Source organism: Tetrao urogallus (genome assembly GCF_951394365.1).
Source record: "Tetrao urogallus genome assembly, chromosome: 1".
In the NCBI taxonomy this organism is placed as follows: domain Eukaryota; kingdom Metazoa; phylum Chordata; class Aves; order Galliformes; family Phasianidae; genus Tetrao; species Tetrao urogallus.
Window position 1 is genome coordinate 26994137 of NC_136813.1, and position 21211 is coordinate 27015347.

General features: G+C 41.8%; 1 protein-coding gene across 1 annotated transcript in view; it reads left to right on the plus strand.

Moving 5' to 3' along the window:
• KPNA3 (karyopherin subunit alpha 3) overlaps positions 1–21211 on the plus strand; it is a gene marked incomplete at its 3' end in the record, with an annotated part of 49754 nt that overhangs the window by 11659 nt on the left and 16884 nt on the right. The window contains exons 2-6 of the mRNA XM_079545535.1: positions 7461–7505; positions 20519–20608; positions 20821–20850; positions 20938–20990; positions 21084–21179. Coding sequence (XP_079401661.1) covers positions 7461–7505; positions 20519–20608; positions 20821–20850; positions 20938–20990; positions 21084–21179 — 314 coding nt within the window. The remainder of the gene's footprint in view (positions 1–7460; positions 7506–20518; positions 20609–20820; positions 20851–20937; positions 20991–21083; positions 21180–21211) is intronic.

Genomic DNA, 21211 nt, shown 5'->3' on the forward strand with positions numbered 1-21211 from the left:
GTTAAAATGTTTAAAATTCATAGCACTTTGGGAGGTTTAGGTTAGATATTAGGAGGAAGTTTTTCACACAGGGGGTGGTGACGCACTGGAACAGGTTGCCCAAGGAGGCTGTGGATGCCCCATCCCTGGAGGCATTCAGGGCCAGGCTGGATGTGGCTCTGGGCAGCCTGGTCTGCTGGTTGGTGACCCTGCACATAGCAGGGGGATGAAGCTGGATGATCATTGTGGTCCTTTTCAACCCAGGCCTTTCTGAGATTCTGTACTCTGGTGACATTTGATATACATATTTTTTAAATGTAGAAATGATGTGTGTTATTAAAACAGATTTTTGTGAAATTTCATTTGTAATTTAAACATAAAATCTTTATCCAGGAGTAACAGAGAAAGCGGTGACACTAGACTTCTAACTAGTTGTATCATTCACACATTTGAATTGGTTTTGCTTTTCTAGTTTGTGCTACATCTGGAGATGAAGTAATCTTACCAAGCGCCCACAGTTCCTTGTCTCTAAAACCGATTTATCTCAGGGACTTTAAATTGCTACTAATCGATTAAGATTGAGTTTTAGATAAAATGTAGACATTACAGATTAATGGAAACCCTAGGACTAGTTCCAGTTGTGGATTAAAATTAACTTGCCATAAAGGAGTACTGGTGTTGGAAATCTGTTACTACCTTCAGGGGTTGTCTTTCAACTGAGAAACTGCTGTATCTCATGTGTAGTTTTGTCCTTTTGAATTGGCCTGAATTTTCTTCTTGTTTTGTTTTTCAGGAGAAATGTACTACACCGTGAATTTGCTAGGATAGTTTTTGGAAAATGCATTCATTTGTCCTGGTATACCTTAGGCTAAAATAACTGATTGATTGCTGGATTGCTTTTATTTCTTTGTTCAGTTTCTGTTTGTTTATGGGAGCTCTACTTGCCTTTTCTAGTTGCCTTTTCAAGTAGTGTGACGTATTGTTCAGTTAAAGGCTCAAGCAGCCAAAGAAGCTTGTTTACTAGACTTAATGCTCTCCTTACAAACTTAATCTAAGTGCTATCCAGAACTTCAAAGTACTCGTTTGTTTTTCTTGGCCACAAAGGTGTGGGTGGCTTTCTGAAAGGCAAGGAGTGGCAGTTAGACCTCTGACAGACCCTTAGCTCTTTAACGTATTGTGAGCACCACTTACAGGGTTTCACAGATGTTACTGGTGAGGTACATGTCATAGAGTGGTGGAGATTGGAAAGGACCTTTAAGGTCGTCTAGTTCCAACCCCTGCTATAGCACACCTCTAGACCAGGTTGCTCACAGCCCCATCCAGCCTGGCCTTGGGTGCTTCCAGGGAGGGGGCATCCACAACCTCACCAGGCAAACCTATTCCAGTGTCTCGCCACCCTCACAGTAAAGAATTTCATCCTAATATCTAGTCTAATTCTACCTCTTTCAATTTAAAGCCATTTCCCCTTGTTCTGTTGCTCCATGCCCTTATAAAAAGTCCCTCCCCAGCTTTCCTGTAGCCCCCCTCAGATACTGGAAGGCTGCTATAAAGTTCCCCAGGAGCCTTCACTTCTCCATGCTGAACAGCTCCAGCTCTCTCAGCCTGTCCTTTGTAGGAGAGGTGCTCCAGCCCTCTGATCACCTTCCTGACCCTCCTCTGGCCCTGCTCCAACAGCTCCATGTCCTTCTTATGTTGGGGGCCCCAGAACTGGATGCAGTACTCCAGGTGGGGTCTCATGAGAGCACATTAGAAGGGCAGAATCACCTCCCTCGACCTGCTGGTCGCACTTCTCTTATATGCTTAAACCAGGAGATCCCAAATGTTCAGTGACTTAAAGATGTGTCTTTAAATACACTAGTAACAAGGGTTACATTACAGTGACAATTCGGAAATTAGCAGGGTTATCTTCAGTCACTGCTTGATATCAAGAGTTTTATGCTCAGTTTTGTCTCCATATCTATTGACTGAAAAATGGGGAAGAAATTTTCCTTTTCTGACTGAAATTGAGCTTTGACATACCTTGTCAGGGGAGAAATAGCGCAGTTGGAATGCTGATCTGATGAGAATAGCTTCTGCCCATTGACAGAATCAAAGGCTGTTTTGCAGGAGCTGTAGCGTTCTTTGAAGCCTTGTTTTGGGACGTTGATTTGAAGAAGCTTGCTTTATTTTCAAGGCTTAGTCTCTTAATAAATTTTTATCTTGTGTCAGCTTAGCATCGTTGTGTTTTGTATTGCCCTGGAATAAGGTTCCTCCATTTGTTAGGTTTGAGTTTCTAGCTCTTCCTGGCCTTTGTCATAAGGGTGTGAGAGCCTACAAGGGAGCAATGAAATAATTGGATTATATTAGTAAGTGTTGCAGTCCATAACACAGCAGCTCAGATATGCACTGTGACTTTCTTTGCTGACATATAAACGTCAGGGTCTGTTTTGGTGCTTGGAAAGTGGAGATTATATCTCTTTTAAGTGGAAGATGTCAGTGCAGCTCTTGACATGTAACGCTTTGCATCTGGCTTTGTGAGAGTATTCAGAAAGAACAGAAGTGAGAATACTGATTTATCTAGCAGCATCTGGTAGATTTATTTTTTTTTTCTGATTTGTTTCATAAGGTAATGAAAAATAAACCAAGGAACCTGACATTAAAATTTTTGCTAGATGTCTGGTTTTGACTTGTAAGCAGGCTTAGTGTTCTTGGGGCATGACAGCTTCACCAGTAACTAACTGTTCCACTACAAGACTACAAACTGGAAGAGAAAGATCACATTGCGAAACTTCATTAACTTAATTATGACTTGAGTGATGATAGAATCATAGACTGGCTTGGATTAGAAGAGACCTCAAGGATCATGAATCTCCAACCCCCAGCACCTCACCACTCTCTCTGTAAAGAACTTCCCCCTGACATCCAACCTCAATCTTCCCTCCCTCAACTTAAAACCATTTCCCCTTATTCTGGTGTTACCTACCCTCGTCAAGAGTTGATTCCCCTCCTGTTCATAGGCTCCCTTTAGGTATTGAAAGGCTGCAGTGAGGTCACCCTGTGGCCTTCTTTTCTGCAGGCTGAACAAGCCCAGTTCCCTCAACCTGTCTTGATAGGGAAGGTGCTCCAGCCCCCCGATCATCTTTGTGGTTGTCCTCTGTATCCTCTCCAACTGCTTCCTGTCTTTCTTGCATTGGAAACCTACTCTTGGACACAGTATTCCAGATGGGGCCTCATGAGAGCAGAGTAGAGAGGGACGATCACCTCCCTGTCCCTGCTGGCCACCCCTCTTCTGATGGAGCCTAGGATACCGTTTGCTTTCCGAGCTGCAAGAGCACACTGCTGGCTCACATTCAGTTTTTCATCCACCAGGACCCTCAGGTCCTTCTCTGCCGGGCTGCTCTCAAGGATTGTTCCTCCTAGTCTGTTCAGTGATGTGTAAAGTTGTAGCACAACTTGTTAACTGTTACATGTTCTTGCTTCTTAGCAGTATGTGCTAACCAATAGTTACTACTGTTTATTTGTTCTACCATTTTGCACCTTGAATATGATGCTTTAGTACCTTTGTACTTAGGTTTACGTTCTGTGGGAATAAACTTGAGTCAGTTTGTGGTTTTTAAGGATTCTGCCTTTGCTGAGTTTTCCCTCTGAGATTTGGGGTCTGGTTTCATGCAGTGAAATGGTTCAGCTTTGTCTTGTGATAGCTTTGAAAGATGCCGTTTCAGCTTGGCTTGAAGTTACGCGTTTGAGTACGTTAAGCTGAGAAATGACTGCAGTCAGATGCTGTGGATGTCAAACGTGGTATTGCCTCCATTGCTAACATCTTGCTAGGCTGCAGCTAATACTGTGTATGGAAGTTTGCTTAGCAGATGGTTGTCCTCCCAGCCTAAAAGCTGGCAAGGAATCCATGGGCTTAGGTTGGGAAATCATTTTCTGTTTTAGCTGGGGAATATGTTTAAGCTTTCCATTGGTGTAAATCTCTTGTAAATAATACATACCGACTCTGTACATGTTGGGGCTTGCAGGTCATATGAAAGCTTGTTCTTAAGTGGTAATGCTTCCTTAAAGGGAAGCTTCGTTTATAGCTGTTGGGTTATGTTCTGTTTGCTTCTGAAGCTGTAAGAAGATGCTGATAACTGCTGTATTTCTAAAATAATTCATCTGAAGCATGAACTTTCTATACCTACTTTCTAAGAAATTCTAATTAATTCACTAAGCTTGTTGCATAAAATAAAAACAGGTTGTGCTTATCAATCTGCACACTTGAAAGCTTACAAAAGCTCAGCAGATAGGTCCAGTACATAGCATGGTGCTGTATGGCACCTGGCTTCCTTGTCATCAGATGAGTGAAGCATGTTTCTGGGTTTAGAAGCAAGATCCGTCAAGGCACAGTTAGCCTAACTGCATTGAGATCTGTCATGGAGCAGTTCCTTCACTACTGGATCATTGTCTGCTCCTGTGGGAGAGAAGAGATAGTCAAGAAGGGGGAGCAGTGTAAACAAATCTTAATTAAGCAGAAGGCGTAAAGCTAAGAAACGTGGCTGGTGCATACTCGTATGCGTGTGTGTATTTTTCACATACACTCTGTAATTCCAACAACTGACGTGTTTGGTGTGGAATCTGTGGTCATATATCAGTATCTAGTGGCCAGAGGCGCAAATGCTTGCATCATCAGGCTAGAAATCATGTCAGTGTGCATCTGGTCACGGTCAGAGCATGGCAGCCAGGTGTAACCCTCATAGGCTCTTCTGTTCCATGTATGTGTGGGAGAGACCATAGCCCTAATGCTGCACTGCTGAGTTTTGCATGGCCCTGGGTCCCCTGACACACTGGATTTTTAAAGGCATGGTGATGACATGGAGCTGGATTCCCCCTGGGAGTCCTTAGTGCTTAGTGAAGTTTTGTCTAGGTGACATCTCCTGCTTGCTCTGCTAATGGAGGAGCAGCTCAGCACTTAGTGGTGCATACTGCCTGCGTTGTGTCTTTTAAAGGAGGAAAGGAAGAAAACCTGCCGGCACTGCTTCAAATGTCAAACTGTGTACAAAAAGCTTAAAAGAAAATGCAGAAGAATGCCTAAAAAGGTAAAACTCAGGTGATGTGGAGATTGCCTTAAGACACGTATGGAAGCTCAGAAAATGTATTCAGCTACTCAGAAAAACGTCCACGAAGTTGATAAGCTCTCTGAAGAATGTTTCTGAAGAGTGATAGCTCTCTAAATGAGGAAGAGATGGGAGATTTCTTGCACGTCAAGTGTAAAACCATAATGCAGTAGTCAAATGTTTTGAAAAGCAATTTGTTAAAAGCAAACAACTAGTGAAGAACAATATTGAGACGGGATTGTAATAGGTTAGGATCATTGGGGCTGAAATAATGGAAGCGTGAAGCGAAGATAAAACCCAATAGAAGAGCTGAGTGAACGACTTGTCATTAGGAAGAAGCTTAGAGTCTTCCCAGTAGAGCTTTTGTGAAGAGTTCACTCTGAGTAACCATCTTCAATTAAAGTATTGCTAGAGATAAATTGATGAAATGAATAGTAATGCTTGCTTGGTGCTACACTGTTTTTACTACAGCAGTCAGCTACTAAACAGTTGAAATGGCGTATTTTTCTTAAATCTGCCTTGTTTGTTGAATGGTAGGTGACAAATGTTATGGTTATCCCCTAAGGAGTTTCAAATGTGGTCTGATTTTTTTGTGTGTTCAATGGAAAATATTCTCGAGTACAGTCACAGATAACTGAGAAAATGCAGGTGGAAATCATAATTTGGGATCAAACTGGAAGCTGTGTTCTGCCTTGCATCTATTAGACCTCTGAAATTCCATAATCTGGTGCTTACAGTATTGGATTTGGTGTGAGGGGAGATGCTAAAGGGTGCTGAGCTTAACTGATGGGTCGTGCTGGGGTATGGCTTAAATGTAGAAGGTTTGGTGTCCAGCATGTTCAGAATGATCCAAAAAAAAGCTTCGTAGTAGAAAATTAAGACAGGTTTGTCTAACTGAGCAGAATTATGATGGGAAGTATTGAAAAGCATTTTTAGATTATTTAGTGGTCTTAGATTTGACTTAGTTATTAAAGTAAGTATAAAATTCTAGTTGGCTAGCAGTTTGAATGACTGACCAAGCTAGCTGCATGCAGTGACTTGACAAGTTCTTCATCTTTTTGGGTTTTTCACCCATTCCCTAGCTCTCCAATTCCTTCCCATACCTCAGCAATCGGGCGTAGGTGGTCGCAGGGATCAAGTGGTATAACAAAATGGTGAGGGAGGGGAAAAGTGTGGTTCTGGTAGATGCTGTGGTGCGAGTGTCCTCTTAGTGCAGTGAGGACTTGTCTTGTTTGAGGGAGCACGTTTCATGCTTGTAGATGTGAAATGAGACTTGTGTTGACCTGAGTTGGTTAATCAAGCACGGAACAGGAAGACAAGTCTTCCTTATGCTTAAGTCAGCCTAAGATAATTAAATGGATACTGCAGTGCAAACGGATTGAGAGCAGTAAAGCCAGGGGTAATGTTGAATCTGCATCCCATGTAGGCTCATGTGAAGAGCTCTCATTTCATTTACCCGTGTGTGAGCTTTAGGATGTTCAGTGTTACCCTAGATGGCCGGTGGGCAGTAATGTTGGTTTTTGTGTACTGCTCATTTTGACAGAAGTTATTTGCTCTAACTCAAAGGGAGCGAAAGTGGCATTGAAGGTCAATAGTAAGAATGGAACACTGGAAGTATTTTAACAGGTAAGTTTTAGTTAGTGTGGCTGATCTTTCTAGGCTGCCAGCAGTCATTCAGTCCTGATTTTCTTCTGGTTACATTCTGATGGTACACCTTCTCCACTGTAAAATGAGCCTAGGGAGAGTGCTTTCACAAAGATAAACTGTTCTTACTGACTCTTTTAATCCCTCTTAGCTAAGAGGGATAACTGTATTGTAGAGAATGCATATTGAATGCCTGGTATCTTCCGGGAATTAAGGCTTGTATGGGCTCATTTTCCCTTACAGTGTTTAGGCTGTAGATTTGAAGTAGATTCTATGCCATTGTACCACTTGGTTTCCTTTTGCCACGAGCCTAACCCGTCTTTGCATTGAACTCAGTTGTCTGCTGTCACTCATGGCCTATTCTGGCCAGATGATAGGCGTAGGTTATGTGTTTGGGTCATGAGTGTGGTCATAGGAATCTCGAGACTGTCTGAACCTGTATTTGCTGCTGTTTTTCATGCATGTACATAAACACCAGAAGAGTAATTCCAGTGAAACTCTGTGGAGAAGTAAATATTTTCTGTCTGTAGGATATTTATTGTGGTTTATAGCAAAGCTTTCTGTAAGGTGTGTAATCTCTTTTTAAAAAAGAACAGAACAACTCATGCATCTTACTAGGAGAGATTGAGTTCTACATTATACACACTGTTTTCCCTGTCTTTGAATGAATGAGTGTACTTTTGACCTAGAAACAATGGATTCCAAAACATACACAACGCTTCACTCGTATATAAATTCTTTTCTTTTTTTTTTTTCTTCCAGACTATGAGAAGACACAGAAACGAAGTTACAATTGAATTGCGGAAGGTGAGTGCTTCTGTTTATCAGTGTTGATTTTCTTATAATGCCTTGGTATCTTTGCTGAACGTTTTCCCATAATCTTTGCTGTTTGACCTCAGACTTGTATAGAGAAGTTGTGTATTTGTAGGTTATGAACTGTGGTTTCTAATGTTAGTTTTACTCTGCCGGTCCATAGGCTCTGTAGAGCAGAACTGAGTACTGATTTACTCAGATTTATGCCTTGGAAATGAATGCTTTCTGTACCAGTTCTCATATTATTGTGAAGCTGTCAGCTGTTTGAATGTTTGAAGCTCTGAATGGGGGAAAAGAGTTTTAGCACTTAGAAGATATGAAAGTTACTGTATTAGGTTTATGTGGCAAGATTTTGGTAGCCAGGGCTGCAGGGCTGGCCTCTGTGAGCAGCTCCCAGCAGCTGCCCTGTGTCAGATCACAGGCAGCTCCAGCTGCTCCAACAGAGACCTGCTGCTGGCTGGAGCTGAGCTGTGAGTGATGGTTGTGCTCTGAGACAGCAGACTTAAGGAAAGGAAAAACCTCTGTGCAACAGTAGCTGAAAGGGGAGAGAGAAGTGGGAGAGAAACAGCTCTGCAGCCCCCAACATCAATGCAGAAGGAGGGCAGGAGGTTCCTCTGCAGCCCGATGAGAGGCCCATGGAGAGAGCAGGCTGTTCCCCTTTAGCCCTTGGAGTACTGTGTGGAGCAGATATCCTTGTGCATCCTATGGAGGAGCCCATGGGGCAGCAGGGACAGAAGGTGACCATAAAGGAGCAGCAGAGACAAAGTGTTGTGGACTGACCACAACCTGTTCCCCTGTGCTGCTCACAGTAGGAGGAAGGAGGTGTTTTTTGCTTTTAATTTCTCACTGCTCCAGTCTGTTAGCAGTAAGCACTAAATTACATTGATCTCCCCGTGGTGAGTTTGTTTTCCCTGTGAGTGATCTCCCTGTCCTTATCTCAACCTTTGAGCCCCTTTTCATTGTATTTTCTCCCTTGCTTTGAGGAGGAAGAGTAAAAGCAGTGCAGTGGAGGTGAGTTGCCCAACAGTGGTGTGAAACCACCATAGTTAGCATGTTTTATTTTCTGGAAAATACTATTTCTGTACTGTGGAGGAAGTTGATTTTTAGGGTCAGGTTTTGGTTATATAGGTTAAATGCCAGCATAGCTGGGAAGATAATAACCATGAGAACTGGATCTGGTTCAGTTCTCTGCCTAAATACAGGACTTGTTGCACCTTTGTCATTTATAAAATATTTCCAACAGCCTTTCTAGGCATCTCAGAGGCTTGCTGCTGGAGGACATGTCCACAAGCTGAACTACATCTGGGCCATATATGTAAAGAGGAGGGTACCTTCAGTGTACTTCAAGATAGATCTTGTTCCTTTTAGGCTTATCTTGTTGAGGCAAATGCAGTTCTTCCCTCTTTATGTGCAAATACCTAAATTTAGGTACTCATCAGTTTCAGATTGCCAGCATTCTTCTGGAAGTGTAGAGCCTCAGCTGAGGTTTAAATCGTGCTGAGGACAGTGAAGGGCAATTCTTTACAGTGTTCCTATTTGTATTGAGTATGTTGTTAAGTAAAACTCAGTCTGTGATCCATAATATCCTTTGGACACTGCCTTTAGTACCACAAAACAAGGGTAGTTGTTGGTGCTCTACTTGCGTAGTTCAGTAGATGCAGTTTTAGACACGATGGCTTCTTCTAAATTCCATATGCTTTTTCCAGACTTCCTTGACTTGAATTTCCATTCTGATTTCCAATATTCCTCAAAGCCTCCTCAGCTTGGTATTCCCTGAGTGACTTGATGGAGGTGAATGCTTTGAATATTCCAGATTCGGGCAAAGCTCCTTCAGGTCTCCCTTTGATGCATTTCTCCATTCTGCCATTTAATTCACTTGATCATGTTTATAGGGCGTTCTTGAAAGTGCATCTTCCCCCCACGTTCATGGAAACTTGTTTTGTGCATTGTTTGCACACCAAGAGAAGTCAGAAGCCTTGTTAACATCAAGGTGAGATGGAGCTGTGTTGACTTTTTTTGATAAATCTTTTACTTGATTTTTGTAGGATATACCAAGAATCTTATGCTAATACTTTTTGGGATCCTTCTGTTCTTCTAAAAAAAAAAATTTTTTTTTTCTTTTTTGAGTTTTTATGGAAACTCCTGTCTTCCATTATGATATTACAAAAAAATGCTTGTGAGATCTATCCTTAGAATACAAGGGATCATTAGAGAAACCTAAGTGGACCCAGATGACTGGAAAAAAAAAATCTTGAGTACTTACATGAGTGTGATGCATCATCTAAAAGTTGTTTAATGCTTTCATATTTTCCTAATCAAAGAAACTAGCTGAACGTGTCTGAAAGTTTTGTGTAGCTTAACTTGACTATGGCCTCATCAATCCTGACAGAGAAACTGAGCTGTGGAGAAACCTGTCTGTGTATGTACAAACAGCTAGCAAGTGGAAAATTAAATAAGCAAGCTTTTACTAAAATGGGATTCAGGTAATTGATATTTGAATTATCATCATGAAATTCAGCTGCTATTATGGCAGAGGCCCTCTGTTTTTCAGAGCCAGCATGTTGACTCAGTGTAAAACTTGCTGTGTAACTGAGCTATGCTGTGGAGAGCCATTCCTAGCACTTGGGCAGGCCTACGCCCATTAGCAAAGCAGTGCAGTAAAAGATGGCTTCTCTAATGCAGCATATCCTCATACAGCTGCTTCAGTTGTGAGACTGCTTACAAGTATTCCATCACATGAACAGGTCTGTTACGCACTTAAAGACATGTAAGCACTGGATGTAGGTCGTGCTGTAAATCATGAGTGAACAGCAGCTGCAGAACACTTGAAAACAGGAAGTTGTGTTCTCTTGGAGTGTTTGCTGAGTGTCTTCCATTGCAGACACCCAAAGTCATCTGCGTTACAAGAGATTCAACGTGCATCCAAGTTGTTGATTTGCAGCAACTGAACTACTGCTGCTGGTGGCCACCTGGTTTTCTGCAAGAACTCTGTGGCAGATGTGAGGCCACTGTTTCTGATATAGACTTGGGACTGAAATATAGAGAGTAAATAATTTCAGTAAGTTCCAGCAGTAGAGTGGATCAGATGTAATATTGTTGTTTCAGTTTCCATCTTTACAGCTAACACTGCTACTCTAGCACAAGTGTGTCAAATTCAGGAAATGCCTCTGTTGGCATGACTTCAGTGATCCATCTGTGTCCCTTCATGGATGTCTCTTCTCAATCCCAGCTATCCAGATGCTAAGTGTGCACCTGGCTTTTGAAGAAAACAAGCAAATATATACATATAATACATATTCTTGATTCCTACAATTGAAGGACTGGATAGGTACAGATCTGTCTTTTAAATCAACTTATAACTATTAAATCAATGGATCTGGTGAAGTTGCTTACATGTCTCTTTTGTAAGATGGAATAAATAAATCACAGCTTTGAACAGCAATAAACAATTTGTGTGCATTAATGTAAGGTGCTTATTCTCTTGAAATTCCAGACATCAAGTTGCAACACAGTGTTTCAAAAATATATTAACCTTATGCTGTCTCTGTAGCATGCTGCAGCTCTTATTTAGAAGGCAACTTCAGCTTTTTTTTACATTTCTTTTTCCCAACCACGTATTTGTGTATCAGCTGAGCAAGTGAAGTTGTTTCTGACATAGCAGTTGTCCATCAGAACGCTGGCCCGGTCCTGGGTTGGCACTGTCAGATGACAGTCAGATGACACTCCTACTAGTCAGATGTCCTTCTCTGATTCCATATTGGCCTTGCTAAACACTTCAATTTAGTGTTTAACACTTTGAGAGTGGACCTGCTATGCTTCTTTGATTCACAGAATCACAGAATTGTAGGGGTTGGAAGGGACCTCTGGAGAGCATCGAATCCAACCCTCCTGCAAAGCAGGCTCCCTACAGCAGGCTGCACAGGAAGGCATCCAGCTGGGTCTTGAATATATCCAGAGAAGGAGACTCCACAACCTCCTTGCGCAGCCTGTTTCAGTGTGAAAAGAGGGTCTTGGATTGTGCAACAGTGCAACAGTGGGTCCTAAGAGGTTTAAAAGTAGCCACCTCTCTTGCCAGAGAAATAAAATAATGGTGCCAGTTTTAAACTTCTCAATATGTAGTGATGGAGGAGAATTAGGATTCAGTTTAAAGTTCTGTACTTGAATGGAACCTGTAACTATATTGCTCTTAGGGATCCTTTGCTTCTAGGCAATTTTTGTAATTTTTTTTTTTTTTTTAAGGGAGGATAAAGCTCTCAACTTGGACTATTTATTTGCTCTAAGAAATATAGTACTTAGCCTTATTAGTGCTAGTACAGCCATTAGGTCACATGCTACCCTTCATTTGAAGCGTTATATCCAAACTTCAGCAGAAACAGAGGATGCTGTCCTCCTTTATCATGCGTTAACTAGAACCCTAAAAACTTCCAGGTCCCTCACAAGGTATTTATTTTTGACTTTGGCAAACTCAGCTGTCTGAGAGCTCACAGACGTGAGCTCATGAAAGCTCTAATTGACAATTAACTTTGATGCAATACGCAGCAGTTATTTTCTAACCAGTGTGTGGATTAAGGAGCCGTGGGCATACGTCCATTTACCTGCTTCTCTGGCATACAGTACTTTTCTCTACTCTGATCCTTCTTAAATAAGATTTCTTATGTGTGCAGTACCTGCCAGCTACAGTCACGAGCCTTGAAGAGAAAGATCTGTCTTCATCTTACTGGAAGGACTGTGGTGGGGAAGATGAGAGTGCAAAAGGAAAAACAAATCTTAGAACCACCAAAGTTGGAAAAGATATTAAGATCATCCAGTCCAACCGTCCACCTACCATCAATATTTCCCCACTAAACCATGTTGTTTAGTGTAACATCTAAGCATTTCTTGAACGTCTCTAGAGATGTGTTCAGGTTAGTTAGCAGAACCTCCTTTGTTTGTGTGTGTTGTTTCACAGAATGGCTGAGGTTGCAGGGCCTAGCAGAGGTGCCCAGGGCCACATCCAGGCAGCTCTGGGAGATCCCCAAGGAGGAGACCCCACAGCCTCTGTGAGCCTGTGCCAGTGCTCCATCACTGCGCAGCACAGAAGGGCTCCTGGTGTTCAGGAGGAACCTCCTGTGCTCCAGTTTGTGCCCATGGCCTCTGGTCCTGGCACCAGGCATCACTGACAGAGCCTGGCTTTGACCTCTGGCACCCTACCTTCAGGGATTTACTGGTGAGATCCCCTGCTCTCCAGATTGAACAGTCTCAGCTCCCGTAGCCTTTCTTCATGGGACTGGTCCCTTCACTGTCTCTGTCTTTCTTTGCTACGCTCTCTTAAGTATCTCCACATCTTTCTGCTGGGGAGCCTAGAATTGGACATAGCTGTCCAGATGTGCCACCATTGTTGAGTAGAGGGGAAGTATCACCTTCCTAGATCTTCTCAGTGTAGCCCAGGATCCATTAGCCTTCTTTTGATGGGGGCACATTGCTGGCTTGTGTCCAGCTTGATGCCTGCCAAAACTGCCATGTGCTTTTCCACAGAGCTGCTTTCCAGCTGGGTGGACACCAGCATGTCCTGGTGCCTGGGGCTGTTCGTTCCAGGGTGCAGGGCTTTGTATGTCTCCTTGTAAAACTTTCCACAGGTTCCTATCATCACAGCTCCAGACTGTTTAAGCTGGGATAACAGCTCAATCCTCTGCTCTCTCAGTTACTCCTCACAATTTTGCATCTTCTGCAAACTTTGAGGATACGCTGTGTCCCGTGATGCAGATCATTAATGAAGATGTTAAAAAGGACTGAACGCAATGTTGTCCTCTGGGATTCACTGTTAGTTCTTAGTCTCTATTAAGATTTTGTGCTACTGGCCAGTAGTTAGGACAGTTTTCAACCGAAGTCACTGCCCATCCAGTCCATTCATCAACAGCTTATCTTTGAGAATCTCACAAAGGACCGTGTCAAAGGCCTTGCTGTATTCACAGCTCCCCCTTCTATCCATCAGGCTGGTAATTTCATTGTCAAAGCTTCTCAGTTTGGTCAAGTGTGATATCTCCTTGATGAGTCCATGCTGACTATTACTGGTATTTTCTTTCCCTTTGTGGGGCTGGAAGTGGTTTCCAGGATTAGCTGTTCCATCGCCTTTCCAGGGACCAAGATGAGACAGATCAGCCTGTAGTTCCCTGTGTCCTCTTCTAGCCATTCTTGGAGAATGGAGGCATCATGTTTGCTTTCCTCCAGTCTTTGAACACTTCTCCCGGTTGCTGTGATTGATAAGGAATTACAGAGTGGCTTCACAGTGATGTCTGCAAGCTCCCTCGGCACATTTGGATACATTTCATCAGGACCTCTGGATTTTTTTTGTGTCTGATTTGTTTAAATGCCCTGACCTGAACCTCTTCCATCAAAGGTACATTTTCCTTCACCCTTGATCTCTGAATCCAGGCATTTCCGAAGACCCGTCCTGCTGATAACAGCTGAAGCAAAAGAAGTACCTTGACCTTTTCCCTGTTTTCTATAACCAGGTCTCTTGTTTCATTCAACAGTGGGCCCCTATTTTCCCTGTCTTGCTTTTTTTACAGATGCGCTTACAGAAACTCATCTTGTTGCCCTTAACATCCTGGGCCAGATTCATTTCTGTTAGAGCCTTCACTTTCCTAACTTGTAGGATGTAGATCTAGTTTTCTTCACTTCCCAAGATCACTGCTATTTTTTTTCTGGATAGCATCCTTGTATGCTTAACAGATGGCTGGAGAACATGTTCTTATGGTATCACCTCAAGGCTTTCTGATTGTTTTTTTTTCCCTTTGTCATGCCCTTAAATCTCTGTAGGTGTTAATAAGTTCTGTAAGACGGTAATAATAAGACAGTAAGTAGAGCCAACTAATGGTCCTTTCCCAACAATTAAAGAAATTAAATCTTTCCCCAGGTTCATATCCCAGAGCTGTTTCTAGAAATCCATTCAAGCTTTCATTAAGAGGTTGTTCAGCAGAGGTTTTCAGAGCATCTCTTTGCCACTCTGATGTTGGATCTGCAGGCATTTTATTCCTTTCATGACAGACTGCAGCCAGTGCTCTCAGGTGCCCCACTCCAATCAAAAGTAAATCTAAAAGATTTTGAAATTATATTTAAGTGAAAACCCTAATAATTAGCACAGTTTGTTCTCTTTTAGCAGTGGCACCTTAGAAGAGATGTCCGGACTGCTCAGATCTCCTTACTGGACACTGTTTGTGGACCTTTCCCTGATGTGAAGAAGTGTTTGATAAGGTTTCTTTCACCTGAAGGCAAACACTTACTTGTTTCTTTTCACTTGAAGCTTCTCAATTGAAGAAAAGTTGAGAAGAATATATGATTATGTATTTGTTAACACCTTTCACAACTTCACTAGCATGTCCCATTGCCATGGTCTGAGGTAGTAAGCTGAACTCAGCACATAGCTTAATGGATATCATTTTTGACCAGAAGAATTCTTCCATCTTGTTTGCATTGATAGGCATTTTTTTTAATCCTGTGGCCATCACCCAAGAAGGTAAACAAGAATTTGCATGCTTAGTGGTAGTTAAATTTAACCTCCCCGCTGTCAGTGAAGCAAGCAGGGTGGGTATCTATCATCAAAGGCTGTGAATGGATCGTCACAGTGCTCTCATGGTATTGTTATTGTTCCTATTTGGCATTCTTACCAGTCATGTATGTCCACAAACCTTTTGTTTGTATGGAAACATCTGTAGTGTAATCTTTACCAGAGCACTGACAAGCTCATAACCTGCAGTCAGCTACTGCTAATAAACTTGCAGACTTCATTATAGGTAACAGGAGTGGTTCAAGCAGTGGTTGAGGTCTTTCCCTTTTGAAGCAGAAGACCTGCATTGTTTCCTTGGTGACAAGGCCCTGCCCTTCAGCAGGAATTCCAGTCTCCTCTTGAAAGATTTCCCACCGGTCTTTGAGCAGGGTGGCTGTATCCAGGCAGCTTTATTTGTCTTCACCTTCACCTTAGATGCCCACAGAAGCTGGTGCTGTGATAAAACAAAAAAAAAATAAGGTTTTTTTTCACCGTATGACAAAATGCAAGTGCTTTAAAATCATGCCAAGGTTCAAATTCTGTTTTATTTTACCTTATGCAGGGGAGCAATCAGTTTATGGAAGTACTATATACACTGCTGTTTCAAATAGCCGTAGAGCTGCTTTTTAAGACTAGAAGGTTCCATGAATGTTTTGAATTTATAAGACATGCTAATAAGAACAGCTTCTTTTTTTTTTTTCTTTTTCTTTCTTTTTTTCACTTAGATGATCTCCAGAGGTGCCTTCCATCCCCAAATATTCTCAGTAAGAAATTTTCAGTGCTTTTCAGTAAGTGCTGACCTGTCTGCCTCAGGCCCATGCAGAAGTTCCACTCCTCTTCTGTATGTTCTTGCCAGTTTTTCAGTCCAACCATCTGCAAACAATGAGCAGCTCCAGGAACTTTCTTGTTCAATCTCACTTTTCCTGGCTCAGATCATACTTTCTGAGCTTGTTGCACTGTATGACTGACAGCCTGAAGATGTTGCCTGCATTCACAGAAATTCTAGCTATGGTCAGTTGTGTCCTGGGAAATTCAGTTCTCTCCTACAGGTAAACGAGGGCAGTATATCTTACATGGTTGTTCCTGCTTATTTTGGTTAACACCAACATTAGGAGTTACTCTCTCGGGCACACTCATACTGCCAAAGGAATTGGCTGTTGTGTTTGCAGGTGTAAGGGGCTCTTCAGGGAGCTACTTACTGAAACTGGGGAGAACCAGGTCTTTTATTAGTTCAGTTATGGTGTATTTTCTGGCCATTTTTAACATGCATCTAGAAATGGAAGACTTCTCAGTGTTATGCAGTCTCACCATGTTAAGATTTCTTAGTAGTCTGGTGCTATTCTTCTTTAGTCAGGAGACCCTGTCCCTCAGTAGGATTTCACAGAAGCATTAGAATGGCTTGGGTTGGAAGAGACCTTAAAGACTATCAATTTCCAACCCTCTTGCCATGGGCAGGGCTGCCACCTACTAGATCAGGGTGACCAGGGGCCACATCCAGCCCGGCCTTGAACATCCTTGAGGATCCACAGCTTATCTGTGAGCTCCTATTTCAGTACCTCACCGCATTCATAGTAAATTTTTAAACCTAGATTATGTATGTTTTATGGATCAGAATTTGAAATATTGTTGCTTTGCAGTTCTCACTATTGGTGGCTTTGCAGTGGAATGATTTCATTCCTGCTATCTGTAGAGTTGCTCGTGGGAGCTGTTTTCTATCATTAGAACAGTTCTGTGTTTTTTCATCAAGGGATTCATGAAACCTCGTTCCAGGTAAATAGGATTTTTGTGGGGAGTACTGTTTGGAGATACCCACTGCATCGGTGTGCATATGGACAATTTCTTGAAGAAGAAACATTTACTTCTCTGTTCCTGATCTTCCTGTGTCCATTGCCAAGCAATGCCCTCTTTGTCCAAATCCCTGAAAGATGTATAGGGAATTGGAGGAACTTCAAATTAATTTATTAATTAATTACAAATATATATGTTCACCACCCATTTTCTGGGCCACAAGCAGAGAGAACTTGTGCACACCTTTCTAGATATTACTCAAGCAAACTATGTCAGCTTACAGTATTTGTATAGAAGCTCACTCACTATGAATAAACATGAAGTGTGCATCTTGAAGAATAACACCTTCAGCCAGGTGGTGTTTCTGAAGTGCTTTGTCTACTGGTATGCTCTGGGGTTACCACCTGGTGTTTGTGGGGAGTGATTTTCCAGTTGTTTGGCAGATGAAGGCTGTTCCTTCCATTCTGTGCAGATGCTGTTCAGTCACCCACAAAGAGATTCATGCTTTGTTCCATCTGTGATTTCTGTACTCTCAGCTATATTCCAGCTCTTACCATCCTTGTATTTCAGGATGTTTGAGAGAGGTTATCAAGATGCATCTTCCTTCTTGTGTTCTAGAGTAACTGGATACCACAGCCTGTATGTTGCATTGTCGTAGAGACACAACCCTGATGAACACTGATAGCTCAAAATAATGTTTATTTTGAAGGGAGGCACACATCTATAGTGAGATATGCATCCGTATTCAGTACCACAGTTACAGTGTGACTTTGCTTCTTGCATCCAAAAACTCGTAGATGTTTCAAGCTAGCAAGTGAATCATACAGTTTCATCTGTTTCTAGCTAGTCATTTCGGAGGAAAAAAAAAGGAGGGTCAAAGAAATGTGTGTTAGATATAAATGCAGTCTACATGTGTGTGAATATCTTAATGTTCCTGTCCCTTTTAATAGTGTGGTTTTTGTTACAAATGGATGGCATCTATTTAACATAAACACAGTTGACAGGGTTTGGACCTTACTTTTGAATTTCCACGTAGGAAGATTGACTTGAAATGATTCTTTCATCCCTTCCACATTTTGGAGGGATCTCAGTGGAGGATGTCTAAAGCGTGCCTGTTCTCTCCTGTTCTGCCCCAGCACAGGTGATTTTGTGTGGAGTAAGCAGGGTACCTCCTTTCTCTCCCTGGATATGAAGGTAGTTCCTTAAGATCAGTGGATTCAGTGGTGGGGGAATCCACTAAAACAGAGGTGTGGAAAAAAAAGCAACATCTAAACAGGAGAATTTGCAGTTAGAGAAGCTTTGTTTTATTTTTTAGTGATGGGAGGCTTCTATAAGCAAGAAACTAGAAAGAACAAATAGTGATAGGACAATGGGGAATGGTTTTAAACTGAGACAGAGGAGGTTTAGGTTAGATATCAGGAGGAAGTTTTTCACACAGAGAGTGGTGATGCACTGGAACAGGTTGCCCAAGGAGGCTGTGGATGCCCCATCCCTGCAGGCATTCAAGGCCAGGCTGGATGTGGCTCTGGGCAGCCTGGTCTGCTGGTTGGCGACCCTGCACATAGCAGGGGGATGAAACTGGATGAGCATTGTGCTCCTTTTCAACCCAGGTCATTGTGATTCTGTGACATTTTCTAACTGGAATTTTTTTTATTTCCATAAAAAGATAGTTCACATTTGCTGTAATTCTTGACTATTCCGGTTATTTCATCATTGCAATCAGGGGATCTGCATGAGTCCTACATCTAAAAGGATTTCTAAAAAATATAAGAGTAAAGATCACCTGTTTTTATTGCAGGATGTTGCAGCGCATAGCTGAGCACCTCTGATAACGAATCACTGTTTGAAAACAAGTAAATATTACAGCTGAATGGCCATGGAGAGCAATTCTTAAAATAAACATACTTTACAAAAACCCTGTAAGGCTCTCTCCCTGAATTTTATGATCCAGTCAAATGCTTTAAGGGGAACTCAGACTGAAAACTACCTTTTATCACTGTAGTTTGCTGCTAGTGACAAAGAAACTCAGTCCTTCCCAGTTGGTGATTTGCAGTGAACTGTTTAACTTGCTCCAGCAGAGAGCTAGTGGCACTTCTGCACTAAGACCCCAGCTAATTCAGCCTGCATCTTTTCTGTAGACAAGAAATGAATGCTGAATCAGGGTGCGCACCCTAATAACTGTTTTTCTCCCTGTACATTCATGCATGTGTGGACTCCAATGTGGCCAGTGTGAACTGAAGTGGTATCTCTGGGTGGAAGGAGAAGGACGGTAGTACTGAAGGCATCAGGACATTCCTCCAGCATCAGTCCCTTCTCCCAGTTTTGGTGTGTTTTACAGTCACAGCACAAGTGCTTATTTAAGAGCCATCCATCTTGAGACAGGAAGGAACCGCTTCCTCACAGGGGAATAATGCAGACCTGCACCTGGGAGGGGCCTCTGGAAATCAGATCTGTTCCCTGCAGTCGCCAAAGCATTGACTGTGAATTAGACAAACAGTGGCAAAATGTGCTTGAGCAAAGCCAGATTGACTCAGGTAGAATGGTGTTTGCTCTTTGCTTAGAATGGCAGCACCAAGTATTTGGTGTGGGAGAATAACAGGAATGTGACACAGGTCTTCATGGTGAATCCATCTGTTAGCCACCCAGTACAGTTTGTCTGTGTGATGGTGTCTTCTCAGCATTGAACTGCCTGCTCATTTCTGTCTTCCTTCACTCCAAAAGAAACGCTGTGTGAGGGGCTCCATTGAACATAATTCAGTTTAAAGGGCTTGGGGTACATTAGAAGCAAGGCATAATACGATACGATCTCCGTAGTCATCACTGATTGTGCAGCAGATAATTGTTTGGAAACCACAAAGCCTGCTGTTCAGTGCTGGGATAATATATATGGCCGATGTTTAATACACTTTTAATAGCTGTTTAATGCACTTTTCCAGTGTTTTGCTTTTCTTTGATTGAAATCTTAATGTGCTTATTAAAATATAAAAAAAAAAGTATTCAGATATACATGCTGCATCATCGTGTTCTGTAATTGTATCTCTAGACACAGCAAGCAAAAAATCTAGTCTAACATTTGGAAAATGCCACTTTATACTTTGGAATAATAATACTTTTAAGACATTGTAGATTGCAGAAGTGTCTGGATACAGTTGCAAGCACCAATTTGATTCCCTTCTTTTTTAATTAGGGCTCAAGGCGTTCTAATTAAAGGTATAAATATGGAATCATTACCTTATCACTGAAATGGCAGTGCTTTGTCTAATTCCTTAAAGGAGCTGTGGCTGGAGGCTGCTTTGTTGGAGCAGGCTGACTGTGCAATGCCACAGGTGTCAGTGCTGCTTTACACACAGGGCTGACACAGGGTTAAAACTAATGCAACAAAGGAACTTCAAAGTACGTTTAGCTGAAGATCTTACACTGGAAAATAGTTTCTGTTACATGTGGCTGAACACGAATGTCATCCAGATCTACATGTACAGTAATTTTGTTAGAAAATTGATAACTGCAAGTTTTTTTTTCCATTCAGATTTCATGGACTACTATAGCTCTGTCTGAAATACTGTGAATTCTGTTTGCAGTTACAAATGGCTTTATAAAAGCGATTCTATTTGAAGTCTTATTTTGAAAGGGGCTATGATATCATCACCCTACTAATTAGCATTGAATGTATGTATTTTTTGCCATTCCTTTCCAGAACAAAAGAGATGAACATCTTTTGAAAAAACGAAACGTTCCCCAAGAAGAAAGTTTAGAAGATTCTGATGTTGATGCTGACTTCAAAGCAGTAAGTCCCTCAATTCTGGGAATTACTTCCATAGCTTTCGTATCTCAAAACAAAGTATTCTGATTTTACTTTAACAGTGGAAGTCTTATAGTTACTTGAAAGCAAAATCGTGAACTGATGCACTGTTTAAATTAGTGTGATTGCATAATATGTTGAAAAAGAAGGAAACAAAAGCAACAGAATGACTGAAACATTTTGTTTTTCTTTTCAAGCAAAATGTAACACTAGAAGCTATACTGCAGGTACGTTACATTCATTTCTTCATGTATTTGTTTTTAATTAGCAGTGCTTGTTCTGTGCATTTTTAGTTGTTGTTGTTATTATTTCAGAACGCCACAAGTGACAACCCAGTGATCCAGCTGAGTGCTGTTCAAGCTGCAAGGTAAAAATGAATGAACGGAGGCACAGAAATGAACTCTCTGCACATTTTTCATGATGAAGGTTACTTATTTTACTTCTACATTGAATTTCACAGAAAACTCCTATCCAGTGACAGAAATCCACCTATTGATGACTTAATAAAATCCGGAATTTTGCCAATTCTGGTAAAATGCTTAGAAAGGGATGATAAGTAAGTATACCTTTACAAATGTTCATTTTCAC